The sequence below is a fragment of the Cynara cardunculus genome, assembly GCF_001531365.2.
Source record: "Cynara cardunculus var. scolymus isolate 2C chromosome LG 5, CcrdV1, whole genome shotgun sequence".
In the NCBI taxonomy this organism is placed as follows: Eukaryota; Viridiplantae; Streptophyta; class Magnoliopsida; order Asterales; family Asteraceae; genus Cynara; species Cynara cardunculus.
The window spans coordinates 36004632-36028961 of NC_037532.1; the positions used below are offsets into that span (position 1 = coordinate 36004632).

Genomic DNA, 24330 nt, shown 5'->3' on the forward strand with positions numbered 1-24330 from the left:
GAGTTGGATACCAGATCATTTTTCACATTAGGATGGTAAGCGGTTAATGCTTCAACCGGTTATCTGGGTACTTAAATATTTAAAACTTTACATCCAAAAATGAAAGTTTTAAAAGTATGTTATCTAAAATAGAAATCAAGTTAAAATACGTTACTTTTTCATGCAATTTAAACTTTTATTTTCTTTGATTTTGTCTTTACATATATCTTTATACCAGAAATCAAAAGGGTAATTCGCGAATTCTCAATTCAGAGACGGGAAAATGACCTAAACTTTTTCATATTTGTACAAAATGGCTAGTCAAATCGTAAAAAGGAATTCACTATTGGTGAACTGACATGCGTCACTTTGTAATTGTTTGAAGATTTCAGGATATCGACAAAAAACCCACAATTTGGTGATTTGGATGGAATTTTTTGTATTCTTTTAGGGTGGGTTTGGTGTCGAGACTTGACAGAACATGACATGATAGAACAACTGTTCAACGTTTGTTAAGATAAAACTGGACAGAACAGAACAAGTAGAATGACTAATTTACTCCTAATGAGTTGTTTATTTTAATTAATTTTATGTAATTTATTAAATTATAATAGAATAATTATTTTTTATAATCATTTGAAAGTTTTCCTGGGAACAATTAAAATGTCATCAAATAAAAAGTTTATGTAGTTTCCAATTTTTATTTTATCTCTTTTATACATTATTCATTATTATTAATATTACATAAATTAATAAAAATATAGAAACCGCATAAAAATAATATTTTGAGGACAGTAAAATGAAAGTTAAAGAAACATAAAACACAATAAATAAAATGTAAAGATGAGACCTATTTGATGTTTTAAAAGAAAATTGAGTTTTATATTGAGGTTATACTGGTAAAATATAAGTTTGTTTCAACTTGTTCCATCCTGTTTCATGGGGTAGGGGTGGAACAGGCATGTTCCACTTTGTTCCTGTCTGTTTCACATAAAAGTCAAGCCAAACATGGGACAAAGATTGTTTTGTTCTGTCCAATTTATCCAGTATACCAAACGCACAGAAGATTTCCACCTTTGACATTAATGGGAAAATTATTAATGACGAATTATTTTGGTGATTTAACTTGTCATTTTCGTGCAAATAAGAAAAAACTCAGACAATTTCACTTTCACTTTTTTTTAATGTATTTATGGTCATTTTAAAATACACCTAAACCAAATCAAGCTAACTTTAAGTATTTTATAGTTGTCTATATATCAAACTAAACTAAACTAAACTAAACTAAACCAATATATTCCGTTTGGAAAGTAGGATGTATAGCCATAGCCCATAGGTATGGAGGGCATTGTTGTCTTGAAAGTATGTGGTACCCACAAACTTTCATCCTTTTAGAAAATGTCTATATATCAAAAAACAAAAAATTATGATAATATAAGTTTAATGAACACTAAAAACTTGACTTACACATTACAATAATGTTGATTATATCATTAAAATATTTCATATATTTAAGTATATGTATTATGCAGTGTAATAAAAATAAAATAAACCGTTTGATTTTATGTAATATAATGAACTCAATTCCCTCACAAACCCAAATTTTCATTCTCGATTGAACTGGAAGAATGAAAATTCTTTCCCGTTTTCATTCATTGTAATTATTGTTTTTATTTCCCGTCCTAAACCAAATTCTCTCTTACACATTTGATAACATATTATCTCTCTCTCTCTCTTAAACATTAAATTTCACTATATGAACCACAAGAGTGATGTCCGATTGGTTTGAGTTTGTGCTCTAAAAGTTAAAAGTGTCTGGAAGTCTCACGTTCGAATCCAAGGAGGAATAAAATTCCCCTTGTGGCCACGTAGGTTCAAATGCGGTGACTCCAAATTATCCGCAAAACGGGTGATCGCCCTAGGATTAATCGGCTCACATAGCGAGTTGGATATCCAGGTTAATAAAAAAAACATGATATGAATATAATTAAAAAAAATAACTCGTTCTCATAGTAATCAAATTTACAAAGTTCTCCAAATTTAAAGATTTCACATTTTCTCCAAGATTTTGAAAAATACATTCCATATGGAACTCGTCGAAAATCCCCAACATCTTCATGTTTTCTCCGGTTCCAAGAATATGTTAGAGATGTTTGAATCACACTAAAATCCTTCTTATATATCAACATCGTTAGGAGCTCTATTTTTTTAAGTTATTAATTAATCAATTATTAATCGTAACATAATTCATTTGAAGTTTGATCACATTAAATCAAAACTATGTTTGCTAATTTATGTATCATTGAACTAATATACAAAAACAAAATCATTCTACAAAAAGCAAAGAAACGGTTTATTGAAATGTTGTTTATTGTTTCATAATAATCATTTTAATTTTATTATAAAGATTCAATATTAAATTTAATTATATTGTAATTCTAATAAATTATTAATTTATAATACCAAAGAAATCATAGTTTTATACATATTTTCTAAAGGTCAAATTTCATGAAAAATTAACATACTTTTAACTTGATTCCTATTTTGGATAACGTACTTTCAAAATTTCTATTTTGATACCTAAGATGTAAAGTTTTAAACATTTAAATACCCGGATAACCGGTTGAAAACATTAACCGGTTACCATGCTAATGTGGTGAGTAATGGGATGAAATTGGGTTGAATAACAAATAATACCGAGTTATATACCACATCACTCGCCACATCAGCATGGTAACCGGTTAATGCTTCAACTACTTACCGGACACTTAAATGTTTAAAACTTTACATCTTAGACATCAAAATAGAAGTTTCGAAAGCACGTTAACCAAAATAGAAATAAAGTTAAAATTACATTATTTTTTCATGTAATTTGTACATTTAAAAAATATATCATCTTTCAACTGCTGAAATTGGGATCGAATAAAAATTAACGTTAGATGGTTTATTAATTTAAATTATTATAATTATGAATTTTATTTGAAGAAAAGACAATTTTCTTTATTTTTATACTAAAGTTGTTTTAACTACATACACATCAACATCGAAACCCATTAATTATCCTGAATCAAGTTCAAACGAGAATGATAACCAAATAAAAGAACACGAGAATAACCAAATCACATGTGATTTTACACTAAACTCGTGTGTAGAATCACGTGATTACGTGTGACCGTGGTAATCCAAGGAACAGACTCTTGCCCAATCACTGATTATTACCGACCCAGCTTAGCCCTAAAACAACCCCATTAGAAAAACAAGGCCATACCTAAGTTCGAGATTCATTCAAGACACTAGAAACTAGAAAGATATTGGTTTCGAATCCTAAAGAGAGTAATAGACAGATGACAAAAGTTCTACACCGCATTGTAGCTCTTTTGGTCTTCAAGAAAATAAACGGTACACCTAAGGCCCCACAAGGGTGCATTTAGTACACAGACGAGGACGGACAAACAAGAGTTAGGTAGGCGTGAGTGGAAGAATTGTGAAGGGTTTTACGTTCAAAATTCAAATGAGTAGCTTAGTAATTTATCAATGTTGTCTCATTTCCCTAACTTTTGTTCCACCTATTTTGGTGGGACAAAAAAATGCACTTTTGTCCCACTCAGTCTCATGTGGCACTAAACGTGGGACAACAAGTTTATGTTCCAAACTGTCACGTCCTGTCACGTCCTGTCCTGTCCTAGTCTTATGTAGCGTATGACGTAGGACAACAAGTTATTGTTTTGTCCTATCCAATTCTGCATACCAAACACGCCCACTAGAGAACCGGGTTCCAGGTAACTAACCATCATCTAACTATAAACAGGGATATACAAGTACTTATGGTTGTAACTAAAAGGAGGTGTTAAACTATTGTTGCAGGCCTCTAAATTGTTCACATGACAATAAAAATGAAAAGCTTAATACAATCAAGAACATGGCATTGGATCATGACTTGATTGTAATCTGAACAAGTACCGAACGATTGACAGGAAACGTTGAAAAGGAAAAGCATATACATAGTTATACCTTTGTTTATTTTCATCACAGCAAGCCAACTGCACAACTCAGATGCACTCTGTTCTCCAATCCTCTCAAGTGATGACCCAATAGCATACACCTGTAAATGGAAAATTGTTCGTTGTTTAATTGCATAAACATACGCCAAATGTCGATGTAATAGACACTATAAAAATTTGCACAAAGGCAACAATGTGTTGATGCCACAACCAAACCAAACAGCTTATACCACCCCGAGGTGTCGGGGAGGGGTGGGATGTGGGTAGACGTGACCACCTAGAAGAGTAGAACGACTACCAAAGGGCCATTGGCCCAGCGGTACCCGAGTTACCAGTAGAACAGAGCCTCCCACGAGGTCAAGGGTTCAAACATCAACATAGGTGAGGTGTGTGTGTGGGTGGGTATCTGCTGTATATATTATATACTTCAAAGAAAGAGTAGACGAGTTTTTTCCATGAAGATCCCCGGCTGGTGCAAAGTTGTTAAATTTCATAAACATACACCAAATGTATATAGGAATGTATCAAACACTAAGCCCTTAGGGTGTTTTTGGTACTCACATGGGACGAGATAGGATGGGCGAGAGTGAGGTAAGCGGGTAAAAGAATTGTGCAAAATTTTATGGTTAATTCAGTAATTTACCAATCTTATCTCTGTCCTTGCTGTTTGTTGCACGTTGTCCCACTCAGACTAGGCACTGTGGCAGTCTAACGTTGCATCAGACGTGGGACAAGTTTATATTCAGTCTTGCGCCTCATCCTTTCCCATGTACCAAAAGTGTAGCTTGGTACGCGTACGGGACTGGATGAAACTGGACAGGACAAAACTAGAGGAAATTGGACAGGAAAGAGTAAGGTTGACGTATGGAAGGTTCTAGGATTTTAATTTGAGGGTAATTTAGTAATTTTTTTGTCTTATCACCCAGATTTTTGTTCCACCATTTTTTGGCAGGGCAAATACCTGTTTCATCCCGTCCCACGTAATAAACACACCCTAAATATATTGCACAAAAGTAACAACATTTAGATGGTACAACACTAACCAGAAAAGCAATTTCGCTAGGTAATCTCGTGAAGTCCCCATGGTGTCACAGAAGTCATCGTTAACATTTGGGTAGTTTTCTTGGCTTCCAACATCCAAATCTCCTGTTGAGTCAGAGGTCGTCTCTTCCTTGAAGAATTTCCGGGATGTACACTGTACAAGTTCTTGTATAACCTCCTCTACCTCTGAAGATGATGGCCGGGATAGTTCATTCACCTGTTCCAACAAGATGGTTGAAAATGAACTGGTTCCCTTTCACTAGCTTAAGGAGGATTGATTACAATAACAATTATGAGATCAAGATAATTACCATATCGGGATCCAATGACCGCAAGTACTTCAAAAGATCGTTATCACTTTCTCTTGTATTTTCAATTTGCATATTTTCCTGTTTCCTAGCATGCAGTTCCTAAGAAGAAAGAGTAACAAACAATCAGCAAAATAGGTGCTTCGAGCTCTATGATGGAAAAGATGCAATCTCTCAAACATACAAACTAGAAGAATCGATGGTCATTCCTTCTCTAATAATTTATTTCCTCTGTTTGGCTAAAGGTTCACGAAAATACAAATTGATCATCTTAACTGACTTTCTTAAAAATATTAAGGAGTTGTTTACTACCTGGCTACCTGCTTACCGCCTCGTACCAGGTAAACTAAGGAAGGGACTCTTGCTCGGTCAGTGACTAGTGTTGACCCAGATCACACGCTTACCCTATTTGTGTTGGTAAACGACCCCCCAAGTCCGCAGTATCAGTTATCCCAGCCCCCATCCCCTCAGGGGAGAAAAAAGGGCAAAAAATCCACGATCTAACACAGATGCAGGCTAGCCTAAGTTATGGCTTGGAAGAATACAAGTTTGGATGAGGTATAGTTGTTCAGTATGGTGCATAATGGATACAATGTGAGAAACATGTCAGCTTGAGTGGCGAATGAGAAATCACCATGTTTGATTCTGTGATTCTTGAAGCATCACCAAAGGAACCAACTTCCATTAAAGTTCTTTAAGCACCTAAAGATGCATAAAGGCCATTCTATCTAACTTTCAGGAAACGGTTCCATACCATCCTTTTGTTTATAGTGGTCACCAATCTTCATAAATATCATCTCAAAATCTGAAACACTCGCACAAATGTATGCACTTCTACTCGGTCATATCATTATTCTTCACCAGTTTATTTGTGAAAATGAGCCCTTATTACAGCCCATGATACCAAATGGTCAAAATCAGCTTTTTTTTTTTGCACCATATATCCGCCCCAAACAGACATAAGGTCAAAAATACATAAGATTCGGGCGCATAGGTGTTGTGGACTTCTAGCAGGCATAAGAGGGTATAGCTTCAAAGGTTTGTCGGGGTTTCACTACTCAGCTATAGAGTAACAATTGCAGCAAGGCAATTTGTGGGTTGCAGGCTTGCAGCTTAAGATCATTTTTGGCAACCAAAAGCTAGCTTACCTTTTAAACGCATTGAAAGAGCCCCATTTGGTTTAGCCATAAGCTCTCTTATAAGCTAGCTTTTCGAACACTACTGTAATTAGCGTTTCAATAAACTCCAGGAGCTTTATTCCACTTTTTCCCAATTATGCCGCTTAAAATTTTCAAATTAAACTTTCAGCGTGTCCTTTTAGTACATTTTATATTGTCATCTAGCTACTCTGCTAGTTTTTATCAAACATGACTAGTTTAACAACCAACAACTAGCTTATCAGCTAGTTTCCCATAGCCTACCTATGCCATGGTTCAAACAGTCATGGCAATCATATTTAAGTTGTGTAACCCTCAAATTAGAAGATATAGTCTTAGCATTTAAGAGACATTTTATGTAAACCTTTCATCTTCTTTTTGCTAATTTATGGCAGCACTAACATTCTAACAACCAGGTATATGAACTGTTGGCATGAGCAAAAGCTGAGATGTCTAAGGTTTACAAACAATTAGTTTAACAGAGTAGGACGTTTAGGCCTAGCAAAGGATGATATAACCATAAAATAAATCTTGTCGAGAGTCAAGGTACAAATATGAAACTCTATGAGAAAGATAAGTTGAAATTGCAGATAATAGCCACAAAGTGCCTAACCTTCTTGGCGAAAGATAGCTCTGACTCCAAACGCTGGATGTAATTCATAGCTTCAGGAGCCAAATCACCCAAACAATTTTGGAGATTTAATCTCTCGGATTCTTCGGTACAACACTCCATCACGACACTATCACACAAGCATTCGCTTGTCTCAACCTTCTCCTCTGAAACCTCATCATCCTCACCAGAATTCTGCGATTTCGAATCATCGGAAGGAGAAATTTCAAAGTTCCTCATCAACATAATCCTATACTCAGCATTCCACAAAGTATACCTAAAAACCACACATCAATCCAATCATTAAGCGATCATGCAGATAAATCCACAAACTAGATCAATCAAATGTCGGAATTAATAAACAAAAGCACGGAGAATTATAATTTACCCTGTAATCAACGAAGACGACAATAACCGATCGAGAGGGCGTTTCGAAACTCTGACCATAACAGAGAACTGATCCGATGGAAGCAAACCTAGCATCGTCGAAATAGTCTGCTTCATAGAGTCCTTAGCGGAATCTGAAACACCTTTGGAAATCACCGAAGTATCCAATGGCTCGATCTTCTTCAACATGTTAGCGATAACAGAGAATTCACGGTCGAAGGAAACGGACCTTCGAGTGGATACAAAGTCATCGGAGACTCCACCCCCATCTACTCCGGAGATAAGACAGCTAACAATAGCAAGAGAAGCTGGACGTTTCTTCGAGGCGCTGGTGGCTGAGATGGACGGCGTCAATGGACGGATGAGGAGGTGGTGCGAGTACGGCGGTGGTTGGTGGTGTTGTAGGAGTGAGAGGTCGGCGAATCGAGAGAGCAAGAAGGCCCTGGAGGAAGCTGCCGCCATTAATGTCTCAGGCGAAGCTCTCAACTTGGAATCTAACTTCTTCTCGATCGTCCACAACTAATCCCCTTTGCTTGTCTTTGTTCGCTTGTGAATGGCCATGTTTATTACAATGCCCTTGTGAATTGACTTCATTTACAGATTTGCCATTAGCATTTTCTATAAAGCATTCCCAACCACCGTATTATAATATTAGACAAATTGCAACTTAATTACGTATTTTTAAATTTTCTATTATAATATTTAAAATATAAAGTTTTAAACATTTAAGTATTCGGATAAACGGTTGAAGCATTAACCAGTTATCATGTTTATATGACGAATAGGTATATATGTTCAAATTAACCATCCAATGTTGTAAAAACAGGTAAATCATTTAATTTAGCTCTATGGTTAAATAATTGGAAAATAACATAATAAAATAGACTCAAAGTTGAGATGAAAGGCAAAATAAACTACTTAAAAATAAATAAAAAATAGATGCTTTATAACTTTAATAATCAATGCATATCATGTATATTAAAACATTACGTACATATATTATAATATAATATATTTTTTTTCAAAAAATTCAATATCAAGATTTCACCTTTTGAACAGTTTCTCAATTTTCCTCATATTTTCTCCATTTTAAAGAAAATATGAGAAAAGTAAAAGAAAATTTGTTCAAAATCTATATACTTCATTTTTATAGAATCTGTTGGAGATACATTTAATGTATCTTCAACAGATTTAATAAAATGGAGAATCAAAAATCAAAAATCTCCATTTTAAATTACAATATTAATTATATATTAAAATATTAAATACAATTTGTAAAATATTATTTCTCGTTACTAAACATTTAATTTATAAGATTCCGGAATAATTTAAAAAAATCGTTTTTACAAGCAATTATTTTCTAAGAAATATCCAAAAATCCCCATAATCATTTCTTTCTCCTACTTTCTCTATTTTGAAGATGGTTTTGTATAATTCATTAGAATAAAAAGAGCAAATTGCATGAAAAAGTAACGTACTTTAACTTAATTCCTATTTTGGCTAACGTACTTTTAAAACTTTCATTTTGACAACTAAGATGTAAAGTTTTAAATATTTAACTATCCGAGTAACCAGTTGAAGCATTAACCGGTTATCATACTGATATGACGACTAACGAGTGATGTGGTATTCAACTCACTATTATTTGTTGACGTGGTTAGTGACATGTATTTTTTTTAATCTAAGATTAGTCTTCAACCAGTTACATGAGTACTTAAATGTTTAAAACTTTACATCTTAGGTACCAAAATAAAAGTTTTGAATGTACGTTACCAAAAATAGGAATCAAGTTAAAAATACGTTACTTTTTTTATGCAATTTGTACGAACAAAAATCACCAAAATCTTCACTTGAAAAAAACCTCATACAATTGAACTTCTCAAGGGGTTGTTTGAAGTTATTGAATGGTTTGACGCAAAATGCTTAAGTAATCAGAATGATTAAGAGACTTTCATGATATATTACAAAATGAAATACAATTGTTCAATAACTGTTTACAATGGAATTAGGGCGCTAAATGGTTAAAGGAGACCCAAAAAACAAAAACATTCAGAGATTTTTAAAACAATTAAAAAACAGACTTTTTATTATCAAACAAGATTCACCTCTTAATAATTCAGAGACAAAACTAGAAGTAACCCATCATAAAATAAATATTTTTATATATGAAATCAATCACAAAAATAGTCAAAAACTAGAAGTAACCCACCACAAAAATAACCATTTTTTTTTCAAATTAGTACAAAACCTTAAACAAAAACCCTTTTTTAAACAATATCATTTTTAAAAAAATCGATTTTTTTAACTATATAATATTTATATACACAAATGTAACAAATAAACTCACACACTCTTCTTATTTTTTTTATAAAGTTTAAACCTCTGATCTCATAAGAGGCCAAAAACTACGATATTGTTAGGCCAAAGGCCATTTGATAAAAAAAAAAAAAAATGATTCTATGTGCCCAATTCACAAGAAAAAAAAAAGTGAAGAAAAAACGATCTTTTTTACAAACGCTTACCACCTCTAATTGATTAAAGAGAACACAGCCGCTCAACCCAGATAGGCTTTAGTGTTTTGACTAATTGAAAGTCAGGTTCTTTTTAAAATCTTACGAAACTGACAGCTTTTCTAATTTTTTGGGCAACACGAACCCATATATAAAAAATATGTCTAAAAAATACATTTTTCAAAAAAAATAATACTCTTTACGAAATAAAATGTTATTTAATTCTAATTACAAAAAATAAATCTAGTGTTAACCATAATTGTAAGGCGGATTGGCGAAGAAATTATTTGTTTATTTCTTAATAGTTCCATTAAGATGAAAAACTTCTGAATCGTTAAAAGGTGAATTTTCTTTAGTTGTTTGGCAGAAAAAAAATATGTCACTTAATAGTTTTAAAACCCTTTAAACGATTTGTATCTTGAATCTCTGTTAACCATTCAGTATCCTAATTTCATTATGCACAATTATCAAACAATTATATTTTATTTTATACTATATCATAAAAACCTCTTTTTTATTTAATTATATAATTAATTTATTTATATTATTAAAAGTAGAAAAATATATTAAAAATACGAAATTCAAAATAAAAAAAAGGAGCCACTAGTTGAGCTCCTTTGGGCCAATGAGAATAAAAAAGGGACCCGACGACCATCCGTTTGCTTGGACCAACACATTTTCGTAAATTACCATAATATCCTTGTCTCATAACATAAAATATTTTGAGTGTAATGTATTTCATCCTGTAGATTGGGTTTTGATAAGAATAAGAGCTAAGGTGAGAAACGTAAAAAGAATTTTCCATCATTGAATGCATATTAGAATTAGATTCAACAAATCAATCTATGTATCAAATACGATTTATAGATGAGTTTGAAATTAAAGATGATCAAGAGAGCAGATCTATTCTTATGTTTCTCATCTAAACTCTTATTTTCACAAGATCCTTTGCCTTTAGACTATATGCATATACACATATAGAGAATCGGGTACATATAGAATGATACTTAAACAAAAAAAATAGTCAACTCACATGTGATTCATGTGACTTTTGGCTACGACCTGAGGTCGCAGACCAAGTCTCCACCACTCTCTTTTGTTGACCGTTAATGTAAAATAAATGTGATTTAACTTTTTTTTTATTTAGTTACTATTCTCGTTTGAACCTCTCTCCCTATCTCTCTCTCTCTACATATATATACATATGTATACACACACACCATGGTTTTGAATAACTCATTATAGAGCGATATGGCGTCAAGGTTTGGGTTCAACGTCACATCAACCCTTGTGACTCAACTGCAAAGCCTTGGCTTGAATTGTTACGACAGATTATTTTGTAAGGTGTAGGGTAATTTTCAATATATAACATTAAGGATAAATGATAATTGAGTACAAAACCAAAGACTTAAATAAACATAAAATAAGAAAACTTAAAACTAAAAACCGTAAATAGGTAAATACTTACTCTTATTCTCATTCACAAAGAGTCAAATACAAATTCTTTGAAAACTGAAGTAGTGATAGAGATTCAAGAGATTTAATCCTGATTTTGCACTTTCGATATCGTTTTTTATAAGCTTTATGTATTTTTCTTTAAATTTCAAAGAAAAACCTTTAAGAACACAAGGTTCTAAATAAGAGAACAAAAAAGGTCATATCACATGTGATTTACATTGAAATCATCAAATAGATTACAACACGACATTGGCCACAACCATTACATTGATCTCATTATCACATCTGATAAATTTAGTTATTCTCATGTTCTCTTATTTTGACCATGTTCTCATTTGAACCTTTCAATAATATATTGGGTTAAATTTAAGTGAGAAGAAGAGTTAATGTGATATATATAAGAATAGACCACCCTTGAATGCAAATTAAAAAAAGATATTATTTGACCATTAATGTAAAATCATGTGATTTTCTTCATAATTTGCTAGTTTTAGTGTTCTTTTAAATAAGCATCATTCTTATTTGATCCTCTCTCTCTCTCTCTCTCTCTCTCTATATATATATATATATATATATATAAGTCAATTCAAGGAAAAACTGACTAGTTTGTGATAACCATGAGATCCAATCTCAACCACAAATCAATAGATAAATTAGAAAATTTATAATTTTGAATTAAAACTTTAATGCTAGAACATTTTAGGTATTTGACTATTTTCTATCATCTCTCCCCGTCCTCCGGTGATACCTAAAAATATTGACTCTGTTAAACAAAAGATACAGTGTGATACCCAAACATATATAAGATACATTGTGATACCATTGTGTTACATCTCCGATCAACCACACAAACGACCTCAATGTGATACCCAAGCATATATATGATACATTGTGATACCATTGTGTTACATCTCCGATCAACCACACAAACGACCTCAATGTGATACCCAAGCATATATATGATACATTGTGATACCATTGTGGTATCACCGGTGAACGGTGGCCAAAGAGAGAAGAGAGGAGAGAGGAGAGAAGAGAGTTTTAAAATACCAAAAATGTCCTTGCATTAAAATTTTAATTCAAAATTACCAAAATTATAAATTTCCTAATTTATCTATTGATTTGTGGTTGAGATTAAATCTCACGATTATCACAAACTATTTAGTTCTCATTTGATTAAGCTTCTATTTATATATATATATATATATATATATATCATAAATCAAATACAAACAATGCAAAATTACAAACCAATCTCAACTAGCCATCTAGTTTAATGAATGTCTAATTTTATAAATATGTCGTTTGTTTCCTAATATAAAGTGTTAATCACAATTAATGAACTCTAATCATTCTCATAAATATCTTATTTGATTGGTTTGCATGGTTTATAACTTTTGCATGATTTATATTTGATTTGTTCTCCCTCTCTCTCTCTCTATATATAATTTGAAAACAGTACAACAATGTAGACTGGAAGAAAACCTGGACTCATTATTAAGATTGGGAATGAGATTTTATTCCACATAAGAGATCAAAGGACACGAAGGGGGATTGAGGTCCCACTCCCACGTACCCCCACCCCGTTTCCATCTCTAAACAAAATCTCATATTCTAGTATTAGAAAACACTGATCAAAATTTAGAATCAAGCAATTTCTAAGGCAAGAAAGAATCCTAAAATCTATGAAAGAGGTTTACATAACTAACCACATTACTGTCATTAAACTGTACCAAATCCTGTGGGGTAAATACAACCTAAACCTAAACCTAAACCTAAATTGGTGCATTAAGGGTATATGCACCCAACACATCTGTTTTCAACACCCAAATAGCCAGCAATTTTTTTTGCCTAAGTGTTAAAAATCAGATCAAGATTTATGAAACTGGTTGTACCTGTTTCTTCTCAGCTGCTTCAGCATACCATGACTTCCAGGCCTCAGCATAGTGCCCAAATAGGTCTCCCAAAACTGTCATATTATCGACCAAACATATGTTGTCATTGTCTGTCCGTTTTGAGTGCGTTTGGTAAGTGGAAGAGAATCGAAAGGATTGGATAGACAAGACTGAGTGCGTTTGACCCACCAGGTCCAGTCATGTCCCAATCAAATTCAAATCAAACGTGGGACGACAATTTTTTGTTCTATCGTGTTCCACGTATCAAACGCACCCATACTATACGAGGCAAGAAGGCTTATCATAAGATTCAAAAATGTACCTTTATTACGATACTGAGGACGATAAGTATCAGCCAGATTCTCCCAGTCCTGAGCCTGCTTTATCTTCTTGTTTCCAGAGGGTCCGATCTTGTGTGCAGTGGCGGGGGTGAACGGGCCAAAGACGAATTCCTTTGAGTTGCATTGAGGAGGCATTGTCAAGTTCTCATCACATTCAACCTTCACGCTGTCAAGATTCATATGCATTGCCACAGACACCTCTTTTGAACTCCAATCAGAAAAAGAATCTATCCTGTGTCTTTTTGAATCATCATGGTTTGTGATATCTGTTCCAAAAGCTCTCCTTTTTGAGTTGTTTGTATCCAATGTTTGGGATTTAGTCTTTGGATCTCCTTTCAATCCCAACCATCTAAATGCTGGTTTTCCACTCTCAGGGTGACGCATCTTTAAAGGAAAAGCAGAAACATTTTCAGATACACCAAAGCAAACCATACAAGCTCAGTATTTCCCACCAGGAGCTTGGATCTTGTGGGTGGGATTTAGGCAGACTGAGTTCTACCCGAAGAGTAGAGCGGTTGTATTCATAAAGAACAGGGCTTGTGCAAAGTGTGCAAAAAGAAAAGAGAAAGCTTGCTCAAAAGTATGCAAAACTAAGACCTGAGAACTTGAAAGTATAAAAGGCGGTGCTACAATTTGAAAACGAGTTAGAGCAAGCAAAGAGTACAAGTTACCTTCTCAAGGAGATTCATGGATGAAAAAACATTTGCAATGTCATATAAACGCCTGACTTTTGCTGCATACACAGAATGTCAGGCTTAAGTCTGAGTTTTGTACCATTTTTCACCACATAAAAGATAAAATAGTATAAAGACGATTGAAGCTCGATTACTTCTCATCACTGTCAGATAATGTGGAACCTCAAATTAAACTCCAAAAGAGCCATTGAAGAGAAAATAGAGGTTTCATCATATACAGAGGAGAAATGGTCCAAATCTAGCCGATGTGGGACTCTGACACACCCCCTCCAACAGATAGACGGAAGAATTGTCCCAGTGTCTAGAGGAGGCAAGAAGAGTCCTTAAAGTGGTACGTAGACGATGTCTCTAGTACTATGTGAGAATATGTAGAACCTCATATTAATCTCCAAAAGGGCCCTTGAGGGGAGGAGAGATTTCATCATATATAGAGAAGAAATGGTCCAAGTCTATGTGGGCCTCTGAACAATCACAACCACAAGTGAAAGTTCAATTGGCATCAACTGTTTCCATGAAGTTTTAAGTGACGTGCTTAAGCTCATGAGAGCCAACTGATTGCCTCCCGATATCACATAAATAAGTCAATAAATTTAGTTGGAAAAATTACTTCTCATGGCTGTTGGGTCGTGTATGTCACCCAACAATGCTGTTGCAGCAGTGTCCAAGGAGATCAAGTCTGCCTGAAGATATAAAGAGTGTGTTTAGGTGGAGTTTGGATAACAAAAAATAAACAATTTTACATGCTGTAAAAGTACACTTTTATTGACAGGTTTACTCACATTAGAAGAGATGAATAGCTTGATGAAATTCTGAGTCAGAAGTCCTAGTGACTTTTCCTTCCTGTTATTCTCTGAAAATGAAAATTCAGACACCCAGTTACAGATATATTACAGTAATAGATACTAGAAACATGATACATCATATAGTAGATTACATCTCAATGCTATCCAACCCTTTAAGAGTTATGATTTGCATGATGTATATAACTGAGAATGGGTAAACTGGTAAGGATAAACTGAATAAATTAAGAGAACTAAAAGCAAATCAACTCACCGCTTTTAGAAGATCCTGATGATTTGGTGTGTCTGTCAGTGTTTGAGTTGTTTGAGTTAGAAGGCCCACGACAATCGTTCTCATTTAAAACCTGCAATGAGAATCCATGTTTTTAAGTAAACTTCGAACAAAAGCCCCATCATAAGCTAACTTGCAGTTCAATTGCTAAAAAATGTCAATGGGTTAAAGAAAATCCCGTTGCCGCTTTAATAAATTGGTCTTATCGTGCTATTTCGGCAAAAAGTTGATTACCAATACAACTCCCCCATGGGCACGACATATGAGGAGACATTTCGTAAGATAACTCGCCGGCCAAGACAAGAGAAGGGATTCAAACCTGAATCTATTATGTATTTGGGCAAAGTAACCCCACCCCTTTGCCAACCGAACTACACGCCCAAAGCAGTCTTATCATACAATAGTCCAAATAATTTCAACAGATATCACATGTGAGAATTTAGAAAACCCTCAATTTTAACATGGAGAACTTACGGTTCCAAAACTGCAGTATTGTGAGCCTCTGGAGTTCTCATTAGATGCCTGTTTCTAGAAGTGAATGCACATACAAAATTTCAGAATCCAATCGTTCATGTTAAAGTTTTGATTCATCATACCAACACAAACAGATTAAGATCATAAACATGTATTTAAACATACCCTAAGCTCTTCCAACGCATATGGAATTGCATTAAAACCCTTCCACGTATACTGATTCTTTGCTTTCCTTGTCAAAACCTGAAAATTAGACAAAATTAACAACAAACAAAACCCTAAAACGCCTATACAATATACACACCTATTCATCGGAAACTCAAAAACAACACAACGATGTATAGCGGAAAGAGTCAAAGACCTTACCCCAACACTTTCTAATATGTTAACAATGTCGTAAATTCGCCGCCTCTCAACACCTGTAGTTTCCAAGATCCTTTAATCCTCTGTTTCTTTTCTTCAGTATAATTAACAAAAATCATAATCAAACATGAATTTGAGGCGAAAACCTAATTGACTTGCCGCGTTGTCTAATCCAATCGATTCAACACCATCTCGATTATACAACCTCAGAAAACTGAAGAATATTCAATCTCAAATCGTTATATATGAAGCAAATTTAGATCTAAACAGTGAATATGACATGAGAAGGTGTAAAGAGAAAGGTTAAAATGAGTAAATACTTGGAGCATAAAACGCCAAGAGATTTCTCTTTTCGACTGTAAAGAGAAGGATTTTTAGTTTCGGTATCATGCAGTGACGCCATGGATGGAAATCCTTCTCGAACTCAGCTGGATTCGATGAATTTGATCTTCGTTTTTGTTTGAAGCTTCGTTTCAATGGCGGGATCGAGAATTCAAATTGGGGTTTTTTCTCGATCCCGATTGAGTTGGTGGCCAAAAGTAGAAAAACACCGATTTGAACCGGGCCGCGGGAATTTGAATACGAAACGATGCGCGGCTTCCCATGCTTGACGTTTATTATTTATTTTTTATTTTAATTTTAATTTTGAATCTCCAAATTTGTTTATTTAATTTTCTTTTATTAACCTAAATATTTCACCCGTTATACGAGCCGGCTAATCCCAGGACGACCACCTGTTTTGCAGATAGCCTAGAGTTACCACATTTGAACCTCCGTGGCCACAAAGGGAGTTTTATTCCTCCTTGAATTTGAACTTGGGACCTCCTGGTACTTTTGACCTTTGGAGTCAAGCTCAAACCAATCAGGAACCACTCTTGTCTATCAAAATATAAAGAGGTCTACGTGATATCTTATATATAGACTTGGGATCACGTAATATCTATGTTGTTACAGCAGTGAAAATACAAAATTATGGTCGGGACCGATATTTGAAATAGCGGTTATAGTGATGGTATAACGGTCTAAAAATAGCGATTTATATAATATTTCATATAATTATATATATAATATGCCTACATAAACATATCATTTGCAAAATAGGAAAAGTGTTCATAAACAAACGAATTGCAAGCAATAGGTTCAGCATTTGAATCAACATCGTCTAATACATTCACTTCTTCATTTAGGCTAGCTTACACTCTTCCCCTCCCCTCCGTGGTATTATGTTATTAAACCCACTTAATATCTGTTTATGTTATTAAACCCAACTAAAACACAAAATAATAATCATCAGAGCATATCTTGATTTATCTTTTTGTTTGTTATATATAATATTTTTCTAGCCTAAGTAAAACTTGAGTTCATTTTTTTTATTAACCTGGATATCCAACCCGTTATGCGAGCCGCCTAATCCCAATGCGACCACCTGCTTTGCAGATAGCTCGGAGTCACCGTATTTGAACCTCCATAGCCACAAGGGGGTTTTTATTCCTCCTTGGATTTGAACACGAGACCTCCTGATACTTTTGACATTCGGAGTCAAGCTCAAACCAATCAGGCACCATCTTTGTGGTTAACTTGAGTTCATTTTTGTCTTGGTGTACTAGCAACCCTTCCTTTCTATGGAAAAATATATAAAGGTAAAGAGAGAGAGAGAGAGAGAGGAGAAAAAAATGAAGAAATCAATTCAAGATAAAAAGTTAAGTTGACGAAACAGTGGTAAGATGTTAACATATACATCTTTTGGACAACTCCATCTCAATTGTCACATATTTTTATAAACCGAGCCCACAAAAACAGACAAAAAACCCTAACATATATTTTCACAACAAATAACGACCTCAATTAGTAATCACATTCATAGATCTTGATTCATATGTTTTTGAGTGTAGGTTTGGTGTGCTGAGAGAAATGAGAAACATATTTGATAGAAAAGTGGGTAAATAAACCCTTACATGGTTCCTTTATATATGATTTCTCGCACGGATCTTGACAGGGAATCTGGTTACAGACGGAGCTAAATCATGTGTTCGGAGAAGAAAATACGGTGGCAAGGAAGATAACTGTATTAGGTAATAATAAGTCAAGACATTTAATGTCTTGTCTTAATTAATAAATAAATACAACTAATGGATGATTAATAAATCAAGACAAATTGGTTTATGGAGAAAAAATAAAACTGACATAAACGTGGTATCAATAAGTCAAGAAAATTAATGTGTTAATTAATAAAATAAGACATTAATGGGTAACTAATAAACCAAGACAATTAGTAGGTAATAAATAAATTAAGAAAATGGTTTCGAAAGAAAGAAAATAAAAAAAGACATAAATTAGGGTGCGTTTGGTACACTGGACAGGGACAGAACACAACAGGACATGGATCTCTGTCCCATGTTTGACATGAATTTTATGTGGAACAGACAAGAATAGAGTGAAAACAGACCTGTTCCACCCCTACCCTATGGAACAGGGTGAAACAAGGTGGAACAGACTTGTATTTTATCAATATAACCTCAAAATACAATTTAATTATCTTTTAAAACATCAAATAGGTCCTTTTTTTTACATTTTATTCATTCTTTAACTTTTATTTATTGTATTTTATGTTTCTTAAATTTTCATTTTACTGTCCTCAAAATAATATTTTTATACGGTTTCTATATTTTTATTAATTTATGTAATTTATTATATATTAATAATAAAAAATAATGTAGAAAAAAGATAAAAATAAAAATAGAAAACTACATAAACTTTTTTATTTGGTGTCATTTTAATTGTTTTGACGAAAACTTCAAATGATGTATTTTGTTATAAAAAATAGTTATTCTATTATAATTTAATAAATTACATAAATTAATTAAGATGAACAACTCATCAGGGGTAAAGTGGTCACTTTACTTGTTATGTTTTGTCCAATTATATCTTACCAAATGTTGAACAGTTGTTCTATCATATCATGTCCAGTCCAGTCTTGTCTTGTCTTGACACCAAACACACCCTTAAGAAATAAGTAAAGAAGCAATATCATGATTTGGAAATGGCACGTCATCTTTCAAATATTTTGTTTAGATACATAGATGATTGATTTTTTTTTCCATCAACAAGTGTAACAAACATTTAGAGTTTTTCTGTTTTGTACGTATTTAGACTTTTAGCTGATAATCCGTGTAATTACTGACAACGCAAATATCAAACAACCATGTTATCTTGTAGTTATTTATCATGTGACGATATCACATCAAAATCAACCGATACCATGAAAGTTGAAATTCGTTTATCAAATTAAATGCGTATATAATGGAGTGAATTGAACATTTAGCAAACTAAATTGAAAGAAACCAGTGTTACACCAGATAAAAACTAAGACGGATTTTATTAAAGTTTTTTATAAATTCACCATTATCTATTTTTTATGTTTTTCAGATATTTTAACATGAGGAGTGTTTGGGATTGCTTATTTGAAACAACCTATGCGTTTTCTATAAAAGTATTTATCAACTTATTATAAGTTATAATGGTTTAACTTCTTCAAAAATCTTTACTACCGGTTTGACACCGGTATAAATTGTTTATCCAAACATTCAAAAGTGCTTATTACCGGTATCACACTGAAATAAATCAATAAGTTGTTTTTATAAGCAATTTCAAACACCTATAAACACTTCAATAAGGATATTCATCCAATATCTTGATCCAATTTTCAATAAGTTAATCTACAACTTTAATCAATTATTCATATGTTTTCTTAATTTATTTAAAAGGCGACATACAAATATCAAAATAAAAACAATTACGTAAATTATTGTTATACATTATATTATATTATAAAGTATTCGACAAAAACTCTTAAAAACATCTTTTATACATGAATAATTGCTTATTGATGCATATTACTTAAAATGCAAGATTACAAGTAATTGTTCGTAAATACAATTTGTTAAGCTCCATGTTTGAATTTATGCAACTAACTATGTATAAATATAATCAAATACAAGATAAAATTTTAATTTTTAAATATAAAATCTAAAATATAATTAGAATTATCATTGAATTTTTAACAAAATACTTATCGTTATGAAAAATATTAAACCAAAAATAAATTACTTTTTCATTAAACCTAAAATTAAATTACAATAAAAAAACTGAATTAAAGAAATTACACAAAAAATAAGAACTTTTATATATTTTTTTAATTTTTATGATATCTTCAAATTTATATTTTATTAAGAAAAACATTATTGCTTGCTCAAAACCACATAAATTCATATTAATCAACAAAGACCAAAGAAATAAAATAAAGCATTGAAATCAAGATATATCTCGTTGCATTGCACGAGTACTCTTATAGTATACATATTAATCAGATGGTTATTTGATGGAATCGGTTTGGTTTCATTGAATATGAACTGCTATTTAAGAACCGACCGATCCCATTTGAATGTTGGAATTTTAGATTTGATCCAATCCAAATATAGTCTGTCGGTTCTAATTGGATCGGTCGGCTTTGGTTAGACGGGATGACTTTCTATACATTAAAAAAAAAAGAGTGCCATTTCTATTGAAGTTCTACAACATAAACCAACTTTGTGCCCATAAAATCTACCATCACTTCCCATCCAATTGGTACATATAATCGTTACGGGCCGTTTCGGTTCACGAAATACGTCAAAGGAGTATTCCGAGCAAGATCGTGAATTTGATCAACCGATGAACCAAACCCCCCTAATTGTCATCACATTAACTGTATATTGTTAAAACTGTAAAACAACCAAGAAAATGCACCTCTAGTTTTGCCAAAATCCATTAAACTTGTTTACACCTTTAGTAGTAAGAAATCACACATCACTACCGCGATGCAGGCGGCTCGGTTTCAATATATACCTGTTTCCGCTTTCAGCCACCACCTCTTGCCGCCGCCACCAATTCAATATAGCATTAAGACCGTATAACTTACAGTTAGAAAGAAATGTGTATGCATCTGAATCAAAATGCTCGGTTCAACCATACACGTTTGTATCTCTGTCCGCCTTGTTTCCTTTCAAACCCATCAAGAAAATCGTCATCAAGAAGTATTTCAAGAAAACATGCTGGTCCGAAACTGGCAGACTCTCTATAGTTATATTGTCGTTTGCTCGTTCCAAAAAGTTCAAATCTTGGAGCCCGTTCAAGATTTCTTGAAACGGGCATACCTTTTCCTTCAACTACCGACAACATATTCCACCTGTAATGTCAAATCCTTGATGCCCGCATCGTGTAAAATGTCTGAAACCTGTTTCTTTGTAGAAATCTTGTCTGTTCCCGAAGAGATGTACATGCGAAGGGTACCAATGATATCATTGTTAGCAAGACTCCATACGTGAAAGTTTTGAATGCCGGATATACCCTTTATCTTCATGATACTACTTACTGCTGCTTTTAGGTCGTGCTCATGAGCTCTAGGAACTCGTTGCAATAAAACTTCCGCGGAGTTTCTTAGCAATGGAATCACGGAAGAGACGATTAATACGGATATGAAGATGGAGCAAGCAGGGTCGGCGATGAGCCATCCTTTGTATTGGATGAGAAGCGTTGAAACGACGACACCGACACTTCCTAAGGTGTCGGCTAGAACGTGCAAGAAAATGCCTTCCATGTTGTGATCGATGTGATGGTGATGGTGTTTTTGTTTATCATGATGATGGCCATGGTCGTGGTCATCCTGGCGATGGCCATGGTCATGATGATCATGATGCTGGCCATGGTCATGGTGATCCTGATGCTGTCCATGATCATGGTGATCCTGATGCTGGCCATGGTCATTGTGATTATCATGGTGGTGGTCATGTTGATGGTCATGGTGCTTTTGTTTATCTTCTCCAGGAACACCAATTGAGCTAGTGGGAACATGATCATGGTAATGGCCATGGTGATCATGGTCGTGGTGATCATGATCATGATCATGTCCACTATGCACATGTGAATGATGATGAGAATGCGAGTGTGAACATGATGCACCGCCACCATGGGCATGATGGTGCTCATCGTGAAAGAAGATCAACCCCACCACATTAACTGCAAGCCCACCAATCGAAACCGTCAACAAACTAGAAGTCGAAATCTCCTGAGGCTCCAAAATTCTTTCCAAGGACTCCAACACTATCAACGCTCCAACCAAAACAAGAAAAACCGCATTCGTATAACCAGATAAAACCTCAAATCTCCCACGCCCGTAAGTATACTTATCATTTGCCGGTAATCTAGCAATATATGAAGCATAAAGACCGATTGCAAGTGCGGCACAATCAAACAACATATGGCAGGCATCAGATATCAATCCAAGACTATTGTTCATAAAACCCGCAACAAATTCCACCACCATATAACCTGTGTTAATCAAGAGAAAAACCGCAATCTTTCTTGACTTCCTTTCGCTCACAATGTGACGAATGATCTTTGTGATTGAGGCTAAAAACGTATCTGGGGATTCTAACCCTAATTCCATAGAATTCGAGTGAATTGGATCTAATTCCATCACACCAACTCCAAGCAACATACCACAAATCAGTAGTCCCCATAGCGAAAGCTCTGGATAATAGAGCAATTCGAGTATAATCGTGCATACAAATGTCACAAGAAACTCTTTTCGGAAATCTTTCGAGCTTATCAGTCTCTCATCGGTGTAGTTTTCACTCAAAAGCACCCCGAAAACTACTGTGTTTGCCAATGGCCACCCTAGGCTCCCAATTGAAACACTATCTCCTTCTGCTTCAAAGACCAGCATACTAATGGCAGCAGGAATAAACAGCAAGATTGTAGTGTAAAACAATGCAATTAATCGAACCTCTTTTCGACCTAAATCCCTAAGTGTTCCCCAATTTACGGACCCTTGTTCATAACCACCCAAAAACCCTGAAAGAAAAGGAAGCAGCATTGGCCACACCCTAACGCATTTCTCACTATTGGGAATAAGAACAGATGAAAACCCTAGTTTACTGAGGTTGACGAAAGAGAATGGAAAGCATTCAATTCGATCCCAACTAATAGATAACAGAAATACTCCAATAAACAGTGCGAAAAATCCACGAACCTTGTTGGCACCAACGCGATCTAGATGAATCAAGCTTCGATTTCGTCCGGCGACGAAATGAGAGGCCACGTAACCGGACATTTCCGCCAGGATCATGGCGGCGGTGCCGCAGTACCGGAGAGCTTGGAAACGGAGGAGGAAGACAATTGCTAGAAGAACCGATTTGGCGAAGAGAATCCTTTGCTGGAATTTGGTGATTGAACGATGAAACGCGAAGATGGATTTAGGTTTTACGGTTTGTTTGAAGAGAGAGAAGGAGAGAGATAAAAGGAACGATAAGAGAGATACAAGGAACGAGAACGGGAAGACGGAGAACGACGACGGCGATGATTGGAGGAATGGGAGGAGAGAGTAGAGAGATCGGAGAGAGAAGAGGAGGAGGAAGAGGGAAGACGGAGAGATTTTTTTGGATTTTGTGGCGGAGAACGACGTTAGACGGTGTTTGGATGGGGTTGGAGTTGGAGTGAACGGCGGGTAGTGGCGGGAGGGGGTGATTGGGGTAGTTGGAGTGGAGGTTCGCGGCGGAAGAGAGAGGCGGTGAGGACGGTGGTTATGGTGGTTGGAAGCCATGGATGAACGGTGGAGCGATGAATGTTGAAAATCAAAGCTGTGAAAAAAATTGTGAAGCCACGATCTTCAAGAGATTTGCATTTTGCAGAGGAGTTGACTGACTGGACTTGACGAAGTCTACGAACTATACGAAAATAGTCCCTTAATTATGTAACGGTTTACACTTTTTTCCATCTTACTCTTAAACTCACAATTTCAGTCCTTATTCGTCTACAAGCTATACGAAAATAGTCCCTTAATTATGTAACAATTTACGATTTTTTCCATCTTAAGTCTAAACTCACAATTTCAGTCCTTGGGTTATAGTCATGGCAATGATTCAATGAAACCCACCCCGTTGGGAAATCCGGTGTACCCACCCCGACGGATACGGGAATCCCCAAAGGTTAAAAACTAGGGAT

At 34.5% G+C, this 24330-nt stretch overlaps 3 protein-coding genes across 4 annotated transcripts; all 3 read right to left on the reverse strand.

Moving 5' to 3' along the window:
• Positions 1–3804: 3804 nt before the first annotated feature.
• LOC112512656 lies at positions 3805–7986 on the reverse strand. Its single transcript, XM_025118728.1, has 5 exons — positions 7485–7986; positions 7100–7373; positions 5333–5431; positions 5024–5238; positions 3805–4081 (listed from the first exon to the last, which is right to left on the reverse strand). The coding sequence occupies exons 1-5, from the start codon at positions 7943–7945 to the stop codon at positions 4006–4008; spliced, it is 1125 nt and encodes a 374-aa protein (XP_024974496.1). The 5' UTR covers positions 7946–7986; the 3' UTR covers positions 3805–4005.
• A 5229-nt stretch (positions 7987–13215) lies between these two features.
• On the reverse strand, positions 13216–16738 carry LOC112513586 (E2F transcription factor-like E2FF). Its single transcript, XM_025119891.1, has 11 exons — positions 16611–16738; positions 16437–16504; positions 16294–16346; positions 16093–16170; positions 15928–15981; positions 15436–15526; positions 15162–15232; positions 14990–15062; positions 14359–14420; positions 13669–14071; positions 13216–13420 (listed from the first exon to the last, which is right to left on the reverse strand). Exons 1-11 carry the CDS (start codon positions 16691–16693, stop codon positions 13329–13331), a joined length of 1128 nt encoding a protein of 375 aa, XP_024975659.1. The 5' UTR covers positions 16694–16738; the 3' UTR covers positions 13216–13328.
• A 3937-nt stretch (positions 16739–20675) lies between these two features.
• On the reverse strand, positions 20676–23929 carry LOC112512778 (probable zinc transporter protein DDB_G0291141). Of its 2 annotated transcripts, XM_025118918.1 has the most exons (2): positions 21701–23929; positions 20676–21585 (listed from the first exon to the last, which is right to left on the reverse strand). In XM_025118918.1, the coding sequence occupies exons 1-2, from the start codon at positions 23927–23929 to the stop codon at positions 21523–21525; spliced, it is 2292 nt and encodes a 763-aa protein (XP_024974686.1). In that variant the 3' UTR covers positions 20676–21522. The 2 variants fall into 2 exon arrangements, with proteins under 2 accessions (XP_024974686.1, XP_024974685.1); XM_025118917.1 differs by having other exon boundaries at positions 20676–23929.
• Positions 23930–24330: the final 401 nt, after the last annotated feature.